Here is a 20,766-nt window from a genome sequence, read left to right as displayed (position 1 = left end):
AAACATTGATAAAGGAAAAAGAAAAATAAAGTTACCTTTAGGTGATAATATGCTAGAAGGACACTCAAACCATGTATATAGAGACTGTTTTCTTTCAGTCAGTTTAGAACACATGGACTTTGCATTACAGATTAAAATGTTTGTAATTGGGACTATCTAAAATTACACATTTTGGGATCGTATAATATTGAATCTTTTAATCCATGGTATATCTATCCATTTATTAGGTGTTTACTTTCTCTTAGCAATATGTTGTAATTTTCAGTCTAGAAATTTTACTACTCCTGAGTATTTTATGAGTTTTGATACTATTGCAAATGGGATTTTAAATTTGATTTAATAATTGCTTGTTACTAGTATACAGATATTGAGTTGATTTTTATATATTGAACTTATATCCTGAAACTTTAGCAAAGTCACCATGTTGAGAAGCTGTAGCTGGTGTGTTGAATTAAAAATATGTGGATTATGACCTGCTGAATTGGGGGGCACAAGCCACTCACATGGGGTCAGCAGATAGCTCCCTCAACACTGAACTTTCACTTTGGGAAATGAAACCCACGGGTTCATTTTGATTGAAGGTACAGTTTCAATACACCTACACAAAGGATGTGGAGTCATAGGATTTAGAAGTGGCAGAGGTGGGAGGGAATGATCTAGGAGAAGGGCAAGTCCTCTGTCCTAGGTCACATGTGAGCAGTAGATAGAGAGCAAGGTAGCAAGTACCTATTACTTAAAAGGTGGCAGTAACAGAGGTCACTAACTTTTTGTGGGCTTAACTCTAAGTAGTTATTTTAAAAGGTATCATGTAAGAGCAAAGTGGGAAATGATGGTGGGAATCCTAAACTCAGGTCCTAATCTAAATATTCAGACTCTGGATGTGAGCAGGGTTATCATACTGTAAAATACCTAGGCTTGGACACAAAATAGTTGTTTTTCTCATCACACTCACTTACTAGTTCTAGTAGGGTTTTTCTTTTCTTTTCTTTTTTTTTTTTTGGTCATTTCCTTAGTTTTTCTACATAATCGTATCATTTAGGGAGAGGAACACTTCTTCCTTCCCAATCTGGTTGCCTTTTTTTCTTTTTTCGCCTTCTGGCATTGTCTAGGATCTCTAGTGCAAAGTTGAATAGAAGTGGCAAGAACAGACATTTTCTTGTTAGTTCCTGATCTTATGGGGAAAATAGTCTCACCATTAAATGTGATATTAGCTGTAGGTTTTCAGAGATGCCCTTTATCAGATTGAGAAAGATTCTTTTCTGTTCCTAGTTTGCTGAGTTTTTTAAAATCATGAATAGATATTGAATTTTGTTGCATGTTTTTTTCTGCATCTGCATATGGCATTTCCTTTATTTGCTTAGTATGGTGGATTACATTAATTCATTTACAAAGGTTAAAAGAACCTTGAATTTGAGGGAATACTCTACTCCATCATGCTGTATTATTGTTTTCATATATTGCTAGATTCTATTTACTGATAGTTTGCAGGGATTTTTATGTTCAGCATATTAGTCTATCATTTTCTTTAACATCTTTGTCTGATTTTGGTATTGGGGTAACTTGGGTCTCATAAAATGAGTTGAGAAGTGTTCCTTTCATTTTCTGAAAGTAGTTGTGTAAGATTGATATTATTTCTTTGTTTAAATGTTTGCTAGAATTTACTACTGAAAGTGCTTGGGATTGCTTTATGGGACAAATTTTGATCATCAATTTCTATAGCAGCTATAGGCCGTGAAGATTTCCAGTGGGTCTTGAATCACATTTTTTTTTTTAGCAGGGGAGGGGCAGAGGGAGAGGAAGAGAGAATCTTAAGCACGCTCCATGCCCGAGGCAGGGCACAGTCTCACAACCCTGAGATCATGACCTGAGCCAAAATCAAGAGTCAGACTCTTAACTGACTGAGCCACCCAGGTGCCCCTTGAATCACATTTGATAAATTGTATTTTTCAAGAAATTTGTTCAGTTCATCTTAGTTGTTGAATTTATTGGAGTCAAGTTGTTCACAATATTCTCCTATTAAACTTTTTTATTTTTTTAAAAGATTTTATTTATTTATTTATTTATTTATTTATTTGACACAGAGAGAGAGAGAGGGCACGTGAGCACTAGCAGGGGGTAGGGTCAGAGGGAGAGGGAGAAGCAGACTTCCCACTGAACAAGGAGACGTGAGGCTCAATCCCAGGACCCTGAAATCATGACCTGAGCTGAAGGCAGATGCTTAACTGACTGAGACACTCACGTGCCTCTCTTATTAAACTTTTGATGTCTCTAGGGTTTGTAGTAAAACTTCCGCTTCTGTTCTGATATTGGTATTTTGTGTTCTCTCTCATTTATTATTGATCCATTTTGCTAGGCATTTATCAATTTTACTACTCTTTTGAAAGAATCAACTTTTGACTCAGTTAATTTTCTCTATTGTTGTTTTTTATTTAATCAGTTTCTGTTCTTAGACTTATTTTTTTCCTCTTATGGATTTCAGATTAATGAGTTGACCTTTTTCTAACTTTATAAGGTAGAAATTTAGATCATTGAGATTTTTTCTTTTCTAATAGAAAGCATTTGAAACTATAAATGTAAATAGAAGAAGAGTCAAAAGACTATGAAAAAAGTATTAGTAGCCTGAACAACAAATAAAGCAGTATATTCCTATATACAAAAACTTTTGTAAACCATTCTGAAAAATAAAACACCCACCAAAAAAGGACAAGGACATGAATAGGCAATCTGACAAAAAAGAAGTATGAATATAAAAAGATAATTCAACTTGCTGATAATTAAAGCAATAAAATGAAAATAGATTCCCATTTTCACCTGTCAGAATGGCAAAGATGTGAAAGATTGACAAAAGTCATTGTTGGCAAGTGTATGAGTCAGAATAAGGGCATTCTTATTTTGGTTGATGGGAGTGTATTAATTGGTTATGAAAGAATTAGGGGAACAAAAGAACAGAAGAGACAATGGACAAAATGGGCTCTTGTCCCGAGCCTTCATTTAGAAGGGTAACTGGGCAGAACTGCTCCTGAGGTGACAGTCAGGTGGTCATTGTTACCTGTGTTTGGAGGTGGATTTTGAGGACACTGGAGAGGAAAGGGGTTGGTAAATAGCATGCCAGAGTTGTAGTTCTGGCCTTATGAAGGGTCTGCTTCCTCCCAAAACTTACCTGTTCTCTCTGGCACCCAGACCTCATGCTGCCCTTTGGCTTCCGTGATGATGCCCTGGCCCTTGTCTGTCCTGTGACCCAAGCTTTCAGGTAAACTAAGGTCAGATCCAGCCCTACTGCTCATATAGTCCAGTGCAACTAGGAGTTGCCCACAGGGGATTTAGCAGCCTGAAATTATGCTGTTTGAAAGTGCAGTTTACCTTAGATGATTTCCAATTTATAGCCCTTACTTAATATATAATGCCATAGGGGTCTTACCATTGCAATAAGTGACCATTTTCTAACAAATTAACATATAGTGGTTGAGTTTAAAATTGGTAGCTGAACAGAACTGTGGTGGATTTTTGTGTCTACATGTGTAGGGATGAAGTTGTTAGGATGATCTTTACTCTTGCTAGTTCAAAATTATTAGTATGTATGTATGTGTGTGTGTTTATTTAATTCCTACCTTGTTCAAAAGGATTCAAGGAAGCTTCTCCCTCCTCTCCATCCTATCATACAAAATAGAATAAAGTAAGTAGGAACCACATCATGAAGGATGCAAGCTTACTTAGCCCAGATGTTAGCCTGTTTGTGTAATGAGGGAACGGGAGAGAACAATATAAGATGTGGTTGGCTAAGGGATTGGAGCGGGAAATCAAAGGACATAAAACGGGAGAGAGAAGCAGAGTGATTCTAGCTGATTTAGAAGGTGGGGTTGAAGGTGACCAAGTTTCCACTTATTTCTACAGGGGATTTGAAGCTTCTCCATCAGTAAAACCCTGAAGCTGTAAAGAGTGAAGCTGGAGACATCCTTTTTGACTCTCAGGCTCATTTCTTTCGAGCTGCATTACTGATTGTGGGATTGCTAGAATAGGTGAAGAGGCGGGCCTGCACTACTGTTAGGTTGTGAGAAGTAACTTCATGGTTATCTTTAAGAATAATACTTTTATTCCGAAAGTTCAAGTGAAGTTTAACATTAATTGAAGCTGTCAGGCAACCTAAAATTTCCTCTCTTTGAAGAAAGCCGATTTTCTTCCATCAGATGAAAAGTGAGTGATTAATTAGCCTGTCATTATAAAAGGAGATAATAATGTTAATAGATACTGAATTTCCTGTTAAATGGATTACCTATTATATTCCATTTGCAGTTCATGTATATATTTTAGAAACACATTCATCTTCATACTAAGTCACCACTGTTAAAGCTACATATTAAAATGTTAAGCTTTTTCTTGAACAGCGATACTTGAGTCTCAGAAGAGGGCCAGCTCAGATCATCTTCCATCTTAGTGGGCATTTCAGGTAGCCTTCTTGGGGTATCTTACTTCTCCACCGCCATTCCTGCCAACCCCTATCCCCCCAGCATATATACAAACACACACACAAGTGTTTTCCCCAGTGGGTGTTGGGTCCTATGTAGCTGCATGTGCGTGTGCACTTGGGCAGTCCAGCCGCGATGATTTCCCAGATTCTGCATCTTCCTCTTTCCTGATTTATGCCCTCATTTTGGTGGTGTACCTCCTCCAATTGCTTCATGAGAAAGGGCTCATGGGCAGTACTTTTTTTGAGCCTGTACATTCTAAAAATGTCCTTATCCCATCCTCACATTTGATTGTTGCTGTTGAGAATTTCTAATATTACTCTGTTCTTGATCTTTGGTTTGAAGCACTTCTTTTTTTTTCTCTTGAGAAGCTTGAGCTATCTTCTTTTTATCTTCAATTTTCTGAAATTTTATACCCCTACCACCAGAGATAAGAGATGCCACACATTTCCATGCCTTTTGGAAGTTCTGTTGTGTAAATTGGATTGTTTCTAGACTTCTCCACTGCCGGCTTAGAGTTCAGCTTTCTCAGGCGTGCTTTTCAGTTTCAAATGATTTTTTTTTATTGCTATCTCCACTCTTTTCTTTGCCTTGGGGCTTATGTCTAAAAAAATGAACATAAAAAACTTTACTATAGTTTTAGTAAGGTGTTTGGGAGGAACAGAGGTGTTCACTTCTTCATCTTTATCCAGATGACTATTCATTTGCTCTTCGAATGTCTGTGTTGTGGATTTTGTCCCCACCGTATCACTGAGATTGCCCACAGAATGGCCACTCAAAAGATCCTGTTGTTAGATCCCCTGGGCACTTCCGTGTCTTCATCTTCCTTGACCTCTCAGCAGCATTTTTTGTTTTTGTTTTTCTCTCTGTCATCTCCTTTTTAAAAAATTTTTTGTTTAAATTCAATATAGTTAACATATAGTATATTATTAGTTTCAGGAGTAGAATTTAGTGATTCATCAGTTGCATAGAACACCCAGTGCTCATTCCATCAAGTGCCCTCCTTAATGCCCATCACCCAGTTACCCCATTCACCCACCCACCTCCCCATCCCAGCAACCCTCAGTTTGTTTCCCAGAGTTAAGAGTCTCTTATGGTTTGCCTCCCTCTCTGTTTTTATCTTATTTTTCCTTCCCTTCCCCTATGTTCATCTGTTTTGTTTCTTAAATTCCACATATGAGTGAAATCATATGGTATTTGTCTTTCTCTGACCGACTTTGTTTACTTAGCATAATACCCTCTAGCTCCATCCATGTTGTTGCAAATGGTAAGATTTCATTCTTTCTGATGGCTGAGTCATATTCCATTGTGTGTGTGTGTGTGTGTACCACATCTTTATCCATTCATCTGTCGATGGACATCTGGGCTCTTTCCATAGCTTGGCTATTCTTTGTGGACATTGCTGCTATAAACATTGGGGTGCATGTGCCCCTTCAAATCACTATGTTTGTACGCTTTGGATAAATACCTAGTAGTGCAATTGCTGCGTCATAGGGTAGCTCTATTTTTAACTCTTTGAGGACCCTCCATACTGGTTTCCGGAGTGGCTGCACCCAGTCTCAGCAGCATTTGATGTGGATGTGACTTCTCCCTCCTTTTCCAAATGGTCTCCCTTTGCTTTGATGACTCCATGCTGTCGTGGGGTTTTCCCAAAAACACTGGCCATTTTTCTCAGTCTTCTAACCTGGTTCCTTCTCTATATCCAGCCTCTAAATAATTTTATATAGAGTGCTTCAGGCTAGTTGTTTTGGGCTCTGTCTCTATCTTCACTCTCCATACTAGGTTTAATCCAGTCCCATGACTTTAAAGGCCATGTATGTGCTGCTGACACACTCTAAGATCTCTCCTCGCAGAAGTCTCCTCTCAGAGACTCAGAAGTTCTCACTTGACCTCTTTGGGCATGTTATAACAGAACTCTTGGTTTCCCCTCAAATCTGCCTCCCTGCAGTCCATCCCTAAATCAGTAAGTGGCACCACCAGGCTCAAACAAAAGTAATTGGATTGACTAGGCGCTTAAAAAAAAATTGGTGTAAAAGTTGATGGTCCACTGGCCACCAGAGGGCAGTGCAGGCAAGTGATTCTATCCACAGCAGGCCAAATGAGAGCTGTGGTTTTCTTTCACACATAACTGGTTCCACAAGAGGTCGCTCTTCTTTGCACAAAACATTTTTAGGCTTCTTGGACCACTTTAGAAGAAACAGTGTGGATAGTTACACTGCTTCCTGTTTCTTTTTACCCACTCAAATCTATTTGTAAATTCTGTGGATTTTAGCTGTTGGTTCCTCTGCTTCATGGAGTCTTTGGAAGAGTCTAGATATGTTAGGTGTAGGTCTGCCCTCCGATGTGGGTGCTCTAACGGCCCATAAATCATTGGCCCACTAGTACTCAGGAATCACAACTGTCTTTTTACGAGAAGCTGCCAAATCATAGTCCTACTGTAATTACTCCTTAAATTTCCTAGGATCTATTAAAATTCTAGGAATTTCATTCAGGGATTTTACCTCTCTTAAAGCTGTGATGTGCTTTCTTACTGAGAGACTGACTTACCCAAAGAAGATGGGTTCACGCAAACCTTGTAGAAAGTTACCCAGCAAATTAAATGATTCATCTGTGGTAGGTGGTGCTCTTTACCTAATATTTACTCAATGCCTGCGGAACCAGACTGTGCTACCAGACCAGAGGTAACAACCACAGAGATTAGGGAGTTAGCCCCCGTCTCTCCAGTGCATATAATTAAGTGAAGGGGGCAGACATCTTAAATGAATTTAGATAAGGCCTTCAGAAGTAAGTGCTATAGATATAAATGAAAGTGCTTTGGGAGGGAGCAGGTGATGAGAGAGGATTGTTGCAGGTGGAGATCACTCATCTTATCTTGGCTGCAGACATGGAGTCCTTTTGAGAGGTCCTTCAAGGCCAAACTCAGCATCAGGACACCAGCCTCTGGATCGCTTGCTCTGACCCTCCCCAAATGAGTTAACTGCCCTTCCTCTGTTGTCATCATCCAGTTCATCCTTCTATTGTAGCATGCTATTCACGGTTGTTAATTTGCGGTTGTTCTCTCCTGAGGACAAAGACTGATTCCTAGTAGATTTGTGCATTCTCCCATTCTGGCTCCATTCTGGTCCTGTACATGTTTTTCTTTCTCTAAAGTACTCTCTTTTTTCCTTCTGTTTTTCTGTCACTTTCTAAATGCAATGGCATAGACTCACTGACATCTTAAAAAGTAAAGGGGAGAAAAGGAACTAACAGCCATCGAGTGCCTTCTTTGTGTTGAACACTATTCACCGCGTTAGCTGTTTTATGAGCATTTTCTCACTTAACCTTGTTCCTCAAACACACCAAGCTTCTTCTCTTTTAGGTCTTTGCACTTGCTGTTTCCTCTAGTGGGGACTGTTTTCCTCAAGTCCTCAAGAAGGTGGCTTCCTTTTTTGCTAACAAACATGTATAGTTTACAGACTGTCCTTCTGAAGTTAATTTTATTAGGTTGGTTACCACCCCCCCCCCCCACAGTGGGGGGTGGGGTCACAGGGACAGGAATTAGCTGAGGCCAGGCCAAGAATCTTTGACCTCCTCCCTCATTGTCCCCGCCCTTCTGGCTGCTCCCCCGGTGCATCAAGTCCTGGTCACTGGATGTCTCAAGTTAGTTTACTAATTTTTATTAAAATTGCTGTATTTCTACTTCATTATAACTGGTCGTGTCCTTCAGACTGTACCCCTTCCTAGGAAATAAGGGATTCCATTTTTTTTTTTTTTTTTTTTTTTGGCTAGCTTTCCTCTTAAGATTGGGCTAATCAATCATCTTTTAATTGAATTTGTGTTTAATAATTACAGGCACCATGCCCCCCCACCCCCCATCCAGGCATTAGCAGGGTGATGCAGGGCCTGGGGCATATGCCCCCAGAACCAATCATCTTTTAACATATAGTTTTGTTCTGTATAGCTGGAAGTCTAGAACAGACCTTTGTAAACAGATTTATACTTAATAATAAAAAATTCACCTATTTCTGCAGATGTAGTGTTAAAACAATGTAACTAAGTGCTCATCTTCTGATGTACACTAAAATCTTACTTTTAAAAATCTTTCCCATCCTTTAAGGCTAAATTCAAGTCCAGACTCCTCTGACATTTTCTATACGTGTAGTACTGCACATTAATCTTTCCTGCTCTGTAGTCCCATGGTCTACATACTTCAGTTTGGCCATTAATCTAGAGGATCTTGTTTGTTATTTAATTGTTTTGTGGATCTAAATCTTAACTGACCAATGAGATGGTAAGATGCCAGTTGATTGTAGCAATGTTTTCTCAATTTTTGCTATGTTGAAAAAGCGCCACTTTCAAGGACATTTTTAGAGCAAAATATCTTTATGTATTTTTCCTAATGGGTTTTACTTATTTTCTTAAAAATTACTCACCTTGTTTAAGTTTTCTTAAAAACATTTTCTTTAAATTTAAGATTTTTTTTAATATTTTAATTATTAATTTTATTCTTAGTGTTTATTTAAGAAGACTAATGTGCTCAGGTATAATGCACCAAGGAAGTATTCAGAAAAGAAAGAATATTAATTATTTCCTGTAGCTTATCTATAAAAAGCCATTTGGGAAACTACACTTATTTAAATATTTTATAGGACTTTGGGGTTCTTATAGTTGCTATATTAAAGTCATTTTCAATGTTTTGCAGAAAATTTATAAAGATTTATTTGATAAAATTTCAATATTTTCATAGCTGTAATTGTCTAAGCATTCCTAATTACATGTTGAGCTTTCTAATTCTTACTAGAGCTGCTTCTTCCTGGCAAAGTTTAAACATCAGTCTCCAATCAGTTAGGTTAATCTCTATATAATATAATTAAATTAATCTGACCTGGTTACTGGGTACATTTCAAATACCAGACTGATGTTTATCGTGACATCACTAAGAATATTTCAATTTTAAAATTGACCTTTTAGAATCAGCCTTTCTTTACTCTGCCAGTTATATTTAACAGAAATATTTCTTTTCAAAAGTAACCCAACTTTATTACAGTATTTAATTTCAAAAACCAAAGTGGTTATAAAATGTGTATAAGGAAAAGTGCCTTAAAAAACTAATGACATTTCTTTTCATTTATAGAGATACTTTCTAGTTGGGAGCAATCATGCAGAAACAAAATACCGTGTTTTGAAGATTGATAGAACAGAACCAAAAGATTTGGTCATAATTGATGATAGGGTAAGTATCTTGCAAGCCTGAATACAAACAGTAACTTTTGTACCTGTTAAAGGGTGTGAACTATCCTCACAGCTTTTATTGATATATTTTTTCCTTTTTTCATCAGGCATCTGAAAATTGTAATTATTTTTCATGGTTGGCTAGAATTTAAATCTCTAATCTGGTTTCTAGGAATTACTGATGTTACAAAGTATGCTGGAATTACACTTTGTCCTTCATTTTGATTTGTTTTACAAAGCAAACTCTTTGGATAAGATAATGAATATATTTTTTTAAAGAAGTGGTATTTTAAGCATTTAATCTAACTCTTAATATTGCATATATTGAAGAAATTATGTATTACTGTGCTTTAATATGAAGCCACTTGAAGTCAGGGCAGACTTCTGTGCTGCAGACTTTTAATTATGCTGCTAAAAATCACCTCTAGGTGATCTTCTGGTGACTCGCTATGCATGAGAGAAATGTGAAGCTTATACAGATGTTATATTATCCAGAGCAGGAATACAGACTTAATTAAGATAGCACAAAAACATGAGACTGTTAGTCAAAAGTGAAATGCAGCGTGGTGGTATTGAATAGTTAATTTTAACTCTTTCAAATGAGAGAACCTAACTTACCCTTTGTATTGAAGTTCCGTCTGAATATTTTGAATCGTGTTGATTGCTGGTTTCTCAAATATGTTGGTAGCTACAGTTTGCAACCCATTTTCACTAAGTTCTTTGCAAAACTATTTTCTATGTTATAATAATTTTGGATAAATTGTATGTTGTGATTTCCAGCACTCATGGGTATTTTTCTTCATACCCCCCCATTCTGGGGATTTTTATTAATATAATGTATTGATTCTTGGTTTTACTTGGGGATGGGAACAGTTGATCAGGGATTTCTTTGAGAATCTAAGAAAAGCTGTGGGCCTCATAAAAATACACATATGTATGTATAATCAAAACTTTGCACACAGTTCTAAGGAGTTCACAGATTTCTTGAAATTTGCCTATGATCCTTTAAATGTGTGGTTCAGAAGGTAAGGGGTTTTTTTATTTTTAAGGATTTTATTTATTTCTTAGAGAGAGAGAGAGCATGAGTGAGCAGGGAGGGGTAAAGGGGGAGGGAGAAAGAATCTAAAGCAGACTCTGCACTGAGCACAGAGCCCAACATAGGGCTCGATCCCATGACACCCGTAAGAGATCATGACCTGAACTGAAACCAAGAATTAGACACTTAACAGACTGCTCCACCTAGGTGCCCCAGAAGATGAGGTTTTGACAAAGTTTTTTGGTATAGCGACATGTGATCCAGTAACCACCCATAATTGCTAATGTTAGGGAATTTGTTGGCTTTTAAAATTATAGCTTAGTTATGCACTATAATGTACTTCTCTATGAAATAGCTAGTGATTCTTACAGGCAATAAATAATCTAAAGAATAAGCACAACCTTTCGGATTAAATTTGCTTATTTTTAGCACGTATATACTCAACAAGAAGTGAGAGAACTTCTTGGCCGCTTGGATCTAGGAAATAGAACAAAGATGGGACAGAAAGGATCCTCTGGGTTATTTCGAGCTGTTTCAGCTTTTGGTGTTGTAGGTAAGAAATAAACCTCCTTCTTACTACCTCTTTTTTTTCCCATATAGACTACCAAAAGATTGTTTTATGTAGTTTTATAATTATAACCCATCATCTATGGCTTTGGTTGTTTAAAATTTCATTATCCATCAATCAGATATCAAATAGCCTTTATATAGCATCTGGTATGTGCTGCTCAGTTTCATATAGGATATGAATTAATATAAAAGTGATTTTGGTCTTTAAGAAGTCTGTTGTCTAGCTTGATGAGGAATGAAAAAGTAAAAAATTAGCTTGGACTATAAACATCTGCTTCACAGCCCAGACTTGATGTTGATCACTTTATATACAGTTCTGCTTTGGTTTGAACCTCTCTATTTAAATTTTACTTAAATTCCATCATTCCCCCAAATCCGATAATGACTCCTTTACTTCATTTTTTCACAAACAAAGATAGACATGGTTTTGGCTTTTAAGGATTCTGTTGTCTAGCTTTGGTACAGCAGTGAGACGCCCTGCAGTTCTGGTGTGGACACCATCTTTCTTTGCAGTGAGTCAATACACGTGTCTTTGCTGTACTGTGGATCTGTCCCTGGGAGTCTTAGGCTGACGACACTAGGATGAGGGACAAAAACTAATATACACGAGGTAACTCCAAGATTGCAGTTAAGAGCCAAGCTGTGTAGTGAAAGTTAAATGGAAGTAGAGATTATATAAGAGGTAGATGACTTGGACCAGGAACATCTAGCAAAGATTTCCTGGGAAAAATGAGACTCCAGCTGGACCTGAAGGAGTAACAAGATTTGGATGGATGTGGGGAAGAGGTGAGAGAACCCCAGTAGGGATGACCGCAGAGGCATGAAGACGTCCGTGGGTCCTGGAATGTTGGCATGGAGTTGGGTGAGGCCAGATTGCATGGGGCCTTGGCAGTCAAGCAGAGGGCAATTACATCTCTGCTTCTCTGTTGGCAGAGCCTTATTTTGAGTCTGATTTTTTTTAAACATTTAACAATATTATCTTTGTATTTTTTAAACCTGCCACACTGTATGCAGTGTTGACTGGTATCTACAGATGTTAACAAAATTAATATGGACTTAACTATGCTGTATAGTTTCAAATTCTTGCATTTTTCTGATTAGCACTTTCTATTCTGTGACTCTGTATTTGTTAAAACTTTGGTTACGTTCTGCCGTATTTGAAGTTTTTCTCAATGTGCTCTCAGAGCTCTTCATATGTAATCCCTTCAGGTCAATTTTGTGTCTAGGTGGCTATCAGGGAAGGTCAAGAGTGGTAGGTAGGTTTAGTTTCTTCTTAGGACTGGCCCCTTTTCTACATTTTCTGCTCAGTCTTGACAAGTATGTTGAAGTTATATATTCAACAGATAAGTGCTTGTAGATGGATGTCAAGTGAGTTCATGTGTTCAAATTCCATAAATTCTCTAAGTGTTAAGTTTCACTTTAAGTGTTGCATATATATATATTTTTTATTTTTTTTTAAGATTATTTATTTATTTATTTGACAGAGAGAGAGAGAGACAGTGAGAGAGGGAACACAAGCAGGGGGAGTGGGAGAGGGAGAAGCAGGCTTCCCGCGGAGCAGGGAGCCCGATGCAGGGCTTGATCCCAGGACCCTGGGATCATGACCTGAGCCGAAGGCAGACACTTAACCGACTGAGCCACCCAGGCACCCCTGCATATATTTTAAATTAAAAAAACCTGGAAATACAATGTGTGTTAAATACGGTAGGTTTAATTTCAGTATTAGTTACTTATTAGGTTAAATTTATTTCTTTAAATGCTGATACTTTATTATAACTTTTTCAAGTGGAAATTTCCTAAGGTGTATGTAATATTGAATGCCTCATTAGCCAGGGTTTATTATCCAAAATTGAACCTTCCTTGATGATTAAGAGTAACAAAGATCAGTTATTGAACCCGTTTAAAAATGGCTGCCCTTGGGTATTCTGGAGTTGTATTGGGTAGTTTGCCTTTACGTTAAATGGCCTCTAGACTGCTCGGTTGTTTTGTTTTTACGGTTCTTTAGTCATCCTTCATTGTTCTTGGCATAGTTGCTTCTAGCAGTATTCTTTGCGTCATTTTAAATCTATTGATAACTAAACTTGTAAGACCAGAAGCTTGATTTTTATCAATTGATAACTAGGTTTGTAACCAGTTATTTATTGTATACACAAGTATTAGTTAGTAAACTTTGGGTGAGAGCTGAAGGTGTCTTGTTTCTCTGAGAGGTGACATTCTTAGGTGTTGTGGTAGCTGTTTCTCTTATGGTTAGAGGCCTCGTAGGATTGAGACTGTCCTTGGGTAATGAAGTCACTGAAATACTGACCTACCAGTAAAGTGACACAATAATGTACTATGTAAGGATTTATTATTTTTATGGAAATGTATTTTTTTGTATTCTTGTTCAACCATGTAAATAAAGCTTAGAATGAGTGAAGAGTAAATAGGGAGTTAATGAAAGTCTATGATTTGTCTAGTAAATACTGTCTTAGAAACAATGAGGGATACCTAATAACAAAACACAAAATGCCTGTCTTTGAAAAATGTATAGTCTGATTGTCAGAATAATGCGTACGAGAAATGACTAGAATGATTGCCTTCTATTCTGTGGCCAAAATATTTTCTCAGTTAACTTTTTCAGCATGCTTAATTTGTGAATAGTATTTTGCTGGAATGTGTTTAGACAATTATCATGCTTAATTTAGTTCATCATCTGTAAGAATCTAGAGCAGTGAGTCTCAGTTATCTGTAGTAATGGACCAGATTTTTTCCACCAATATGTCAGAGACCAACACATGATCCTACTGTACATAACTGGTCTGCAGCTTGGACCACATGTGACACATCATGTTACAATTACAAGTTCAGTAATCCCCAAACTATTCTATGCCCTATTCAAGGCAAGTTCATTGGTCATGCGCTTGGATGTTGTAGCGATCTCAAATTGCTCTAAAGTTTCTAAACTCTTACCTTTTATTTACTTGTCTTTTCATGGGTTTAGTACCCATGAAAAGCTCACGGATCATTGCTGGTCCCTAGACATGGGACATTTGTCTACCTTGTACATTTTTGCCCCATTGTTATTTGATGGCCAGCAGGAGGTTTGGAAAACCACTGAATGGGATCATGAGCATCCCTCTTAAAGTGGTTTTATATGGTCTTGGGGCACATGGATGGAGTCGGTGGATGGTTACCTGTAGTCTTTTTCTTTCTTTCTTTCTTTCTTTCTTCCTTTCTTCCTTTCTTTCTTTCTTTCTTTCTTTCTTTCTTTCTTTCTTTCTTTCTTTCTTTCCTTTCTTTCTTTCTTTCTTTCTTTTTCTTTCTTTTTTTCTTTTTCTTTCTTTCTTTCTTTCCTTCTTTCTTTCTTTCTTTCTTTCTTTCTTTCTTTCTTTCTTTCTTTCTTTCTTTTTAGAGAGGGGGAGAAGGGGGTGTTGGGGCAGAGGGAGAGGGAGAGAGAGAATACAGCATGGAGCCCAATGTGGGGCTCATTCTCACAACCCTAAGATCATGACCTGAGCTGAAATCAAGAGTTGGATGCTCAACCGACTGAGCCACCCAGGTGCCCCTGGTTACCTGTAGTCTTCACTAGACTTAGCTCTGTGACCATCCCAGACCCTTTTGGTACATAGCTTCAGGTTTATGGCCTTTTTCTTCCTATGTCACCTGTCAGAGGATAGTCTTTTAAGCTGCTAGTATGTTGAGGGGGAGTGGTAGAATAAGTATCATTGTAGCCGACTAAGTGATGGACTCAGTTGTTATTTAAAGCAACACTCTAGGAAATGGATTGCAGATCCAAGATAATAATGAAGACAACAACAACAAAGTGTGAGCCTCAGGCTAGTGAGGGAGCAGTAGATGTGGTGTTAGAGAGTCACTTTGGTTCTAGAGGGCTCTGTTGTACAAAGGTCCTATGTACCTTGTGGAGGTTTTTCATGTTTCTCTGCCAGAGTGCTATTCTCCCTGAAAGCTTTTAAGATAATGACTAGCTGGCATGGTGACCCCTGAAGCAGGGATATTGCATTCTTCTGTTGGTGGACTGGTGGGGTCCTCTCTAGCCACCAGCACTCCCACAACATCCTCTTACACTGTCCTTTTTTATATACTTTGCTTGGTGTCCATTTCAAATGAAACAGCCTTCTCTACTTGGAGAGAGACAAATCACTTTTTCATGATGACTGTCATCTTGGCTTCTTGGAAGTACTCAGTGAAATTGGTCTGGGGTCAGAAGTACACAGAATGAAGATGAAAAATCTTGTTCTCATTTTAGTGTGTTAAAGTGATGAATAGGCTAACTCCTGGCAGATGTCTGTGCCATACTAAAGTCTTTTAATTGTTGGCAATCTTTAATAGGAACCTTTTAAAAAAGAGAGCGACAATTCCCATTGGTAGTAAAAAGGAAGAAGAAAATAATTTCATTTATAATAAGCTGAAGGCATTTGTGCTGGTAGAAGAGTCTCTTTTGTGCAATATATTTGCTTCCCTTTATTCAAATTACGAAGAGAAAGGTAGAATGGTATAAATAGTCTTGAGCTAAAAACATAAAATTAAAATTCAGTTGGAATGTAGGTTGAGAAATTATTGCAGAGATTTTTTTGTATAAAAAGTAAGTATAACAAAAATAAAAGGAAAACTCATTCATTTTGGAAATACTTACTATTTAAGCCCTTGAGTGTTTTTATGCTGCTTCCAAGGGCTTTACTTTTATAAGTTTTATCCTTCTAAAAGGATAGCTTTTTTCTAACTTGCTTTTAATGAGATTGTCATCAGCTTTTTTCTTCCCTATTCCTATGCCCTTTATCTTTAATCGGAGAATTTTTTGCTAGTCTCTAAGGCAAAGAAAGGAATAAATGAACATTTTTAAAGCAGTTTGTGCTTTGTGGGTCTCTAAAATACAAGTATTTTTCACTATTTTAACGGCATCTTTTCCTCAGTAGTCTGGCTCATAAAATCCTTGAGGCATCTTTTTCTTACATATTTTAGCTCATTTATGTTAATATAGTCAATTACTAGTTTCCTTTTTTTGTCAGCTGAGAATAACAAGACAGTGGGAATTCGTCACTTCTAGAGCAAAAATTCATAGCATCAGGATCCTGGCTCAGACTTTATAGAATATAACATTCTGAGAGAAACAGAGAGAGAGTGCAAGGGTGCATGAGCACATGCACACGTGCACATGAGAAAGTTCGTTTTGAAAGATAGTTATGCTAGATATAAGATTCTTGGTTGACAGGTTTTTTCTTTCAATGCTTTGAATATGTTATCCCACAGCGTTGTGGCCTCCGATGTTTCTGATGGGAAGTCAGCTGTATGATTTCATCTGACTCATTATATGAGTGAGCTAGGGTGAGGGCAATGCAGACCCAGTATTCTTGACCAGTCCCGCTGGGGTAGAGCCTCCATTTTATGAGTAGGAGCTAGGGAGAAGAAGGAAGCCCCTGATCGCAGAGGGACTTGCCTGGGAATAGAGTTCCAGTTAACAGTGACCTGGAGACAGATGAGACATTCTGGTGGCCTGCACCTTCTGAGCAGAAACTGTGGCCTTAGACTGAGAAGTGGGGAGAGAAGGGAAAGCACTATCTTCTTGGCTACTCCTGCCGGGAGTAGATATTCTGTCACACTGGACTGGGAGAGAACCAGATTATGACTCAGATACCACATACTTGTTGTTCTTATCAAGGTTTAGTAGATTTTCTTGAATAAGTATTTCTCCATTTGCTATATGCCATTAGGACAGTTCCCAAAACTGTTTTGTTTTGTTTTTATAAATTTCACCAGTTATGTTTGTTTTACTGGAGAGAAGTTCTGCTGGGCTCCTCATGTTGCCATTTTGGAAATGACCCCTACCCCCAAAGGGAGTTAGTTTTCACTCCCAAAACAAAAGTTATGGGAGCCAAAAATTTTTTAACCAAGACTATAGAGTAACTGGTGTGTTGCTGAGAAGTTAGTGCTTCTGAACATAATATATATGGTCTTTCTTTAACCATGTGTTAAAGAAATGTACAACATTTGTGTTCTCCAATGATTTGACATAAAATATAACTTTATAACTCTCCAACATTCATAAAAAGCTTAACTATCACAAATGATACTTGTGGAAGATTGCATGAAGGATATGCAATTTACTGGATATATTGTTTGCTGAAACCATCCACTTTTCTGGGATCTGGCACCACCTCTCCTTGCTCCATCTAAGTTACTTAGTTATTGTATAAATGGCTTCCAGTGCAGTGTGATTCTATAGCTTGGCAACTATTGATTGGTCCAGGGCTGGGCACCCATCCCAAGTTAGGCCAGTCCAAGTCCTTCCCTAGGAATTCTGGAATTGAACTTGATAAAAAAAGTTGTTTCTTCCCAGTGAAGCTTTTGGATATAAAGCCTAGAACTATTAGGAGCTATGTTTCCCACCACATCACCCAGAGAAATGGAGGAGGCTAGTCTGTGGAGGAAGCTAGTCTATGGAGAGAGACAAGAATAGAGCACATGTTCAGAGATGCTTCTTGACTAGGTGTTTTTCTGAGGCCCAACCATATTGTTCCCCTTTGGTGTCATGGATCACCTCAGTATCCTTATTATAAATTTCCTTTTTTTAAAGCTGGCTCAAGTTAGGTTTTGCCACTAGTAATCAAGAGTCTGTGTAGTTTGTTCTAACTTTTGAGTTATCCCAAAGTATGTTCCTCAGAACATTTATTCATTGGTTAATTTCTTTTTAAAAAATAGGATGAGGTTCCATGATTAAATGAATCTAGAGAGGTGCTTAATCTGTATCCCCCATCGAGGTTCACAGTGCATGTTAGCACAGTTCTGTAAGTTTCTGAGAACTTATTTGGTTTTCTGTTTGTTTTTATATACTTTTTACTAGTATATATATTGATTTATTTTACATGTATATTACAATCTTAGCCATTTTTAAGTGTACAGTACAGTAGTGTTAACTATATGTGCCTTGTACAACAGATCTCTAGGACTTTTTCATCTTGTGAAATGAAACTCTATACCTATTAAATAACAACTCCCCTTAATCTTGTGTATGTTTTTGCTTAAAGCATCTCAATCCTATTTGGAATGAGACTAAATATAAAAGAATGAATAAAATAAAATTGTTTAGAATGATATTTTTTAAGTGAGATAAATATCAGTATAGATATTTCTAGAGATTATAATATGACTGAAAATTTGTATAGCTATAAATCATAGAAATAAAGTAGGAAATGTGTCAAAGATCTTCTACCTTCCAAATACGTATCTAAAAGCATTACTAAGCATAGGAAACATTTTATTTGTCTCTCTTTTGTGTAGGTTTTGTCAGGTTTTTAGAAGGCTATTACATTGTGTTAATAACTAAAAGAAGGAAGATGGCAGATATTGGAGGTCACGCAATATATAAGATTGAAGATACAAATATGATCTATATACCTAATGATTCTGTACGAATTACTCATCCTGATGAAGCTCGGTATGTAGTGGTGGTAACTTCTGTTTTTTTTTGTTTTTTTTTTTTAATGTGATAGACCAATTAGAAGACAAAATATACTCAAAAGATTATAGATGTTATGTTAAAAATGTCAAGTACTAGCTCAGAATTCTATAATTTTGTTCAAGCTCTATTATAAAGCTCCATTATAACATTGATTTAGGTGAAAATCAGCAAAAGCAGCCAAAACCATTAGGTGAGATGTTATCATTGAGGAACAGAATATTCACTCAGTCTCAACATATACTCCATGAATCTCTTTATTTACAAAGAAAAAAAAATGGCAAACATAATTACCCAAATGTTCAAACTTAGCATCACCAATAATGAGAAAAAACTGACATTATTTGCCTCTCAGTATGAAGCAGCGGGAAGGACACAGATTACCTGTGTAGTTTTCTTGCTAAAAATATATATATTTTTGTTTTATTATGCTGTGCTTACCACAGTGAGTGCAGTTACCATCTGTCACCATACAACGTTATTATAATATTATTAACCATATTCCCTGTACTATACTTTTCATGCCTGTGACTTATTTTATAATTGGGAGTTTGTACCTCTTAATCCCCTTCACTTATTTCACCCATCCTCCCCTCTGACAATACTTCGCTAAAAACATTTAACCTAAATCTAAGCATGGGAAATAATCAGACAAATCCATCCTTGTGGGGCATTCTGTAAGACAACTGGCCTGGACTCTTTAAAAATGTCAATGTCATCAAAGACAGAAAAAGCCAAAGGACTGCTAGATTTTAGAACAGGCATGACAACCAAATGCAGCACCTGAATATCTGTTGGATCTTGGATTAAAATGTATAACGGAGGGGTGCCTGGGTGGCTCAGCCAGTTGGGCATCTGCCTTCGGCTCGGGTCATGATCCCGGGGTCCTGGGGTCGAGCCCCGCATGGGGCTCCCTGCTTGGCGGGGAGCCTGCTTCTCCCTCTCCCACTCCCCCTGCTTGTGTTCCCTCTCTCACTATCTCTCTCTGTCAAATAAATAAATAAAATCTTTAAAAAGAAAAATGTATAACGGAGGCATGTATACACACCCACACACATAGCTATAAAGTTGTTTATGGGGACATTTTGTATATGGATAATATGCCAGGTGATATTGAATCAATATTAAATTTTAAGTGTAAAAATGATATTCTTATTTAAGAGATTTTGTTTTTTCATATTTAGGAGTGAAGTGTCATCATGTCTGCTACTTACTGAAAATGGTTTAGGAAAATAAAATGTAACTTGTGCATTTAAAGAGAGAGAATGTATATGTGTGTGAGAGAGATTTAACAGTGAATTCAGTTGAAGGACATACTGGTATTTATTGTACTGTTTTTCCTTCCAATTTTTCTGTAGATTTGTTTGGAGGAAAATTATTGGAGCCTTGGGAATGTGGGAAAAGTCTATTAATAAGTTGATAAAGAGTAGAATTATTTTAATACATAAATATATTTATTATAAACATAAGGGTTAAAACGGAACGAAGTTAGGCATGCTTATTAGTTTTTTTTCTTTTTTTAGTAATTTTTTTTAAGAAAGAGAGAGTGGGAGAGGGGCAATGGGAGAGGGAGAGAAAATCTCAAGCAGGCTCAACCCCCAGCATGGAGCCCAACATGGGGCTCAATCTCATGACCTTGAGATCATGACCTGAGCCAAAATCAAGAGTTGGATGCTTAACTGACTGAGCCATCCAGGTACCCCTTATTAGTTTTTAAGTTTAGATTTTAATTACACTCTATACTTTTATAGTGTTGTTCTATATACACAAACCAAAATTTAAAGGTGGTGTGGCTCTCTTGCTTAAGGCCCTCTTAGATTCGTAGATTTTGGACTCTGGTGATACTGTCTTTGATGATATTTGGAAGTGGGGTTGTTAAAAAATAATCTGTTTCATAGATGAAAATAAGAATTTAACAGATAAAATGGTCCTTTGTCTTACACTAACTGAAAAAAATTATATCTCACATAGTTTACAGGCAGGCATGGTATATTAACTAAAATTGAATTAGGTACTCCCCAAAGAAAATAAAA

The 20,766-nt window shown here is 37.2% G+C and overlaps 1 protein-coding gene across 1 annotated transcript in view; it reads left to right on the top strand.

Annotated features, from left to right (window-relative positions):
* The window catches only part of FIG4 (FIG4 phosphoinositide 5-phosphatase), a 118,720-nt gene that overhangs the window by 5,605 nt on the left and 92,349 nt on the right, over nucleotides 1-20,766 (top strand). Inside the window, exons 2-4 of the mRNA XM_032408089.1 lie at nucleotides 9,577-9,675; nucleotides 11,140-11,263; nucleotides 18,556-18,712. Of these exons, the coding sequence (XP_032263980.1) occupies nucleotides 9,577-9,675; nucleotides 11,140-11,263; nucleotides 18,556-18,712 (380 nt within the window). The remainder of the gene's footprint in view (nucleotides 1-9,576; nucleotides 9,676-11,139; nucleotides 11,264-18,555; nucleotides 18,713-20,766) is intronic.

Source organism: Phoca vitulina, unplaced genomic scaffold (genome assembly GCF_004348235.1).
Source record: "Phoca vitulina isolate PV1807 unplaced genomic scaffold, GSC_HSeal_1.0 scaffold9, whole genome shotgun sequence".
Classification (NCBI taxonomy): Eukaryota; Metazoa; Chordata; class Mammalia; order Carnivora; family Phocidae; genus Phoca; species Phoca vitulina.
Note: the sequence above shows the minus strand (reverse complement) of the source record. Positions and strands in the feature narration are given on the sequence as shown.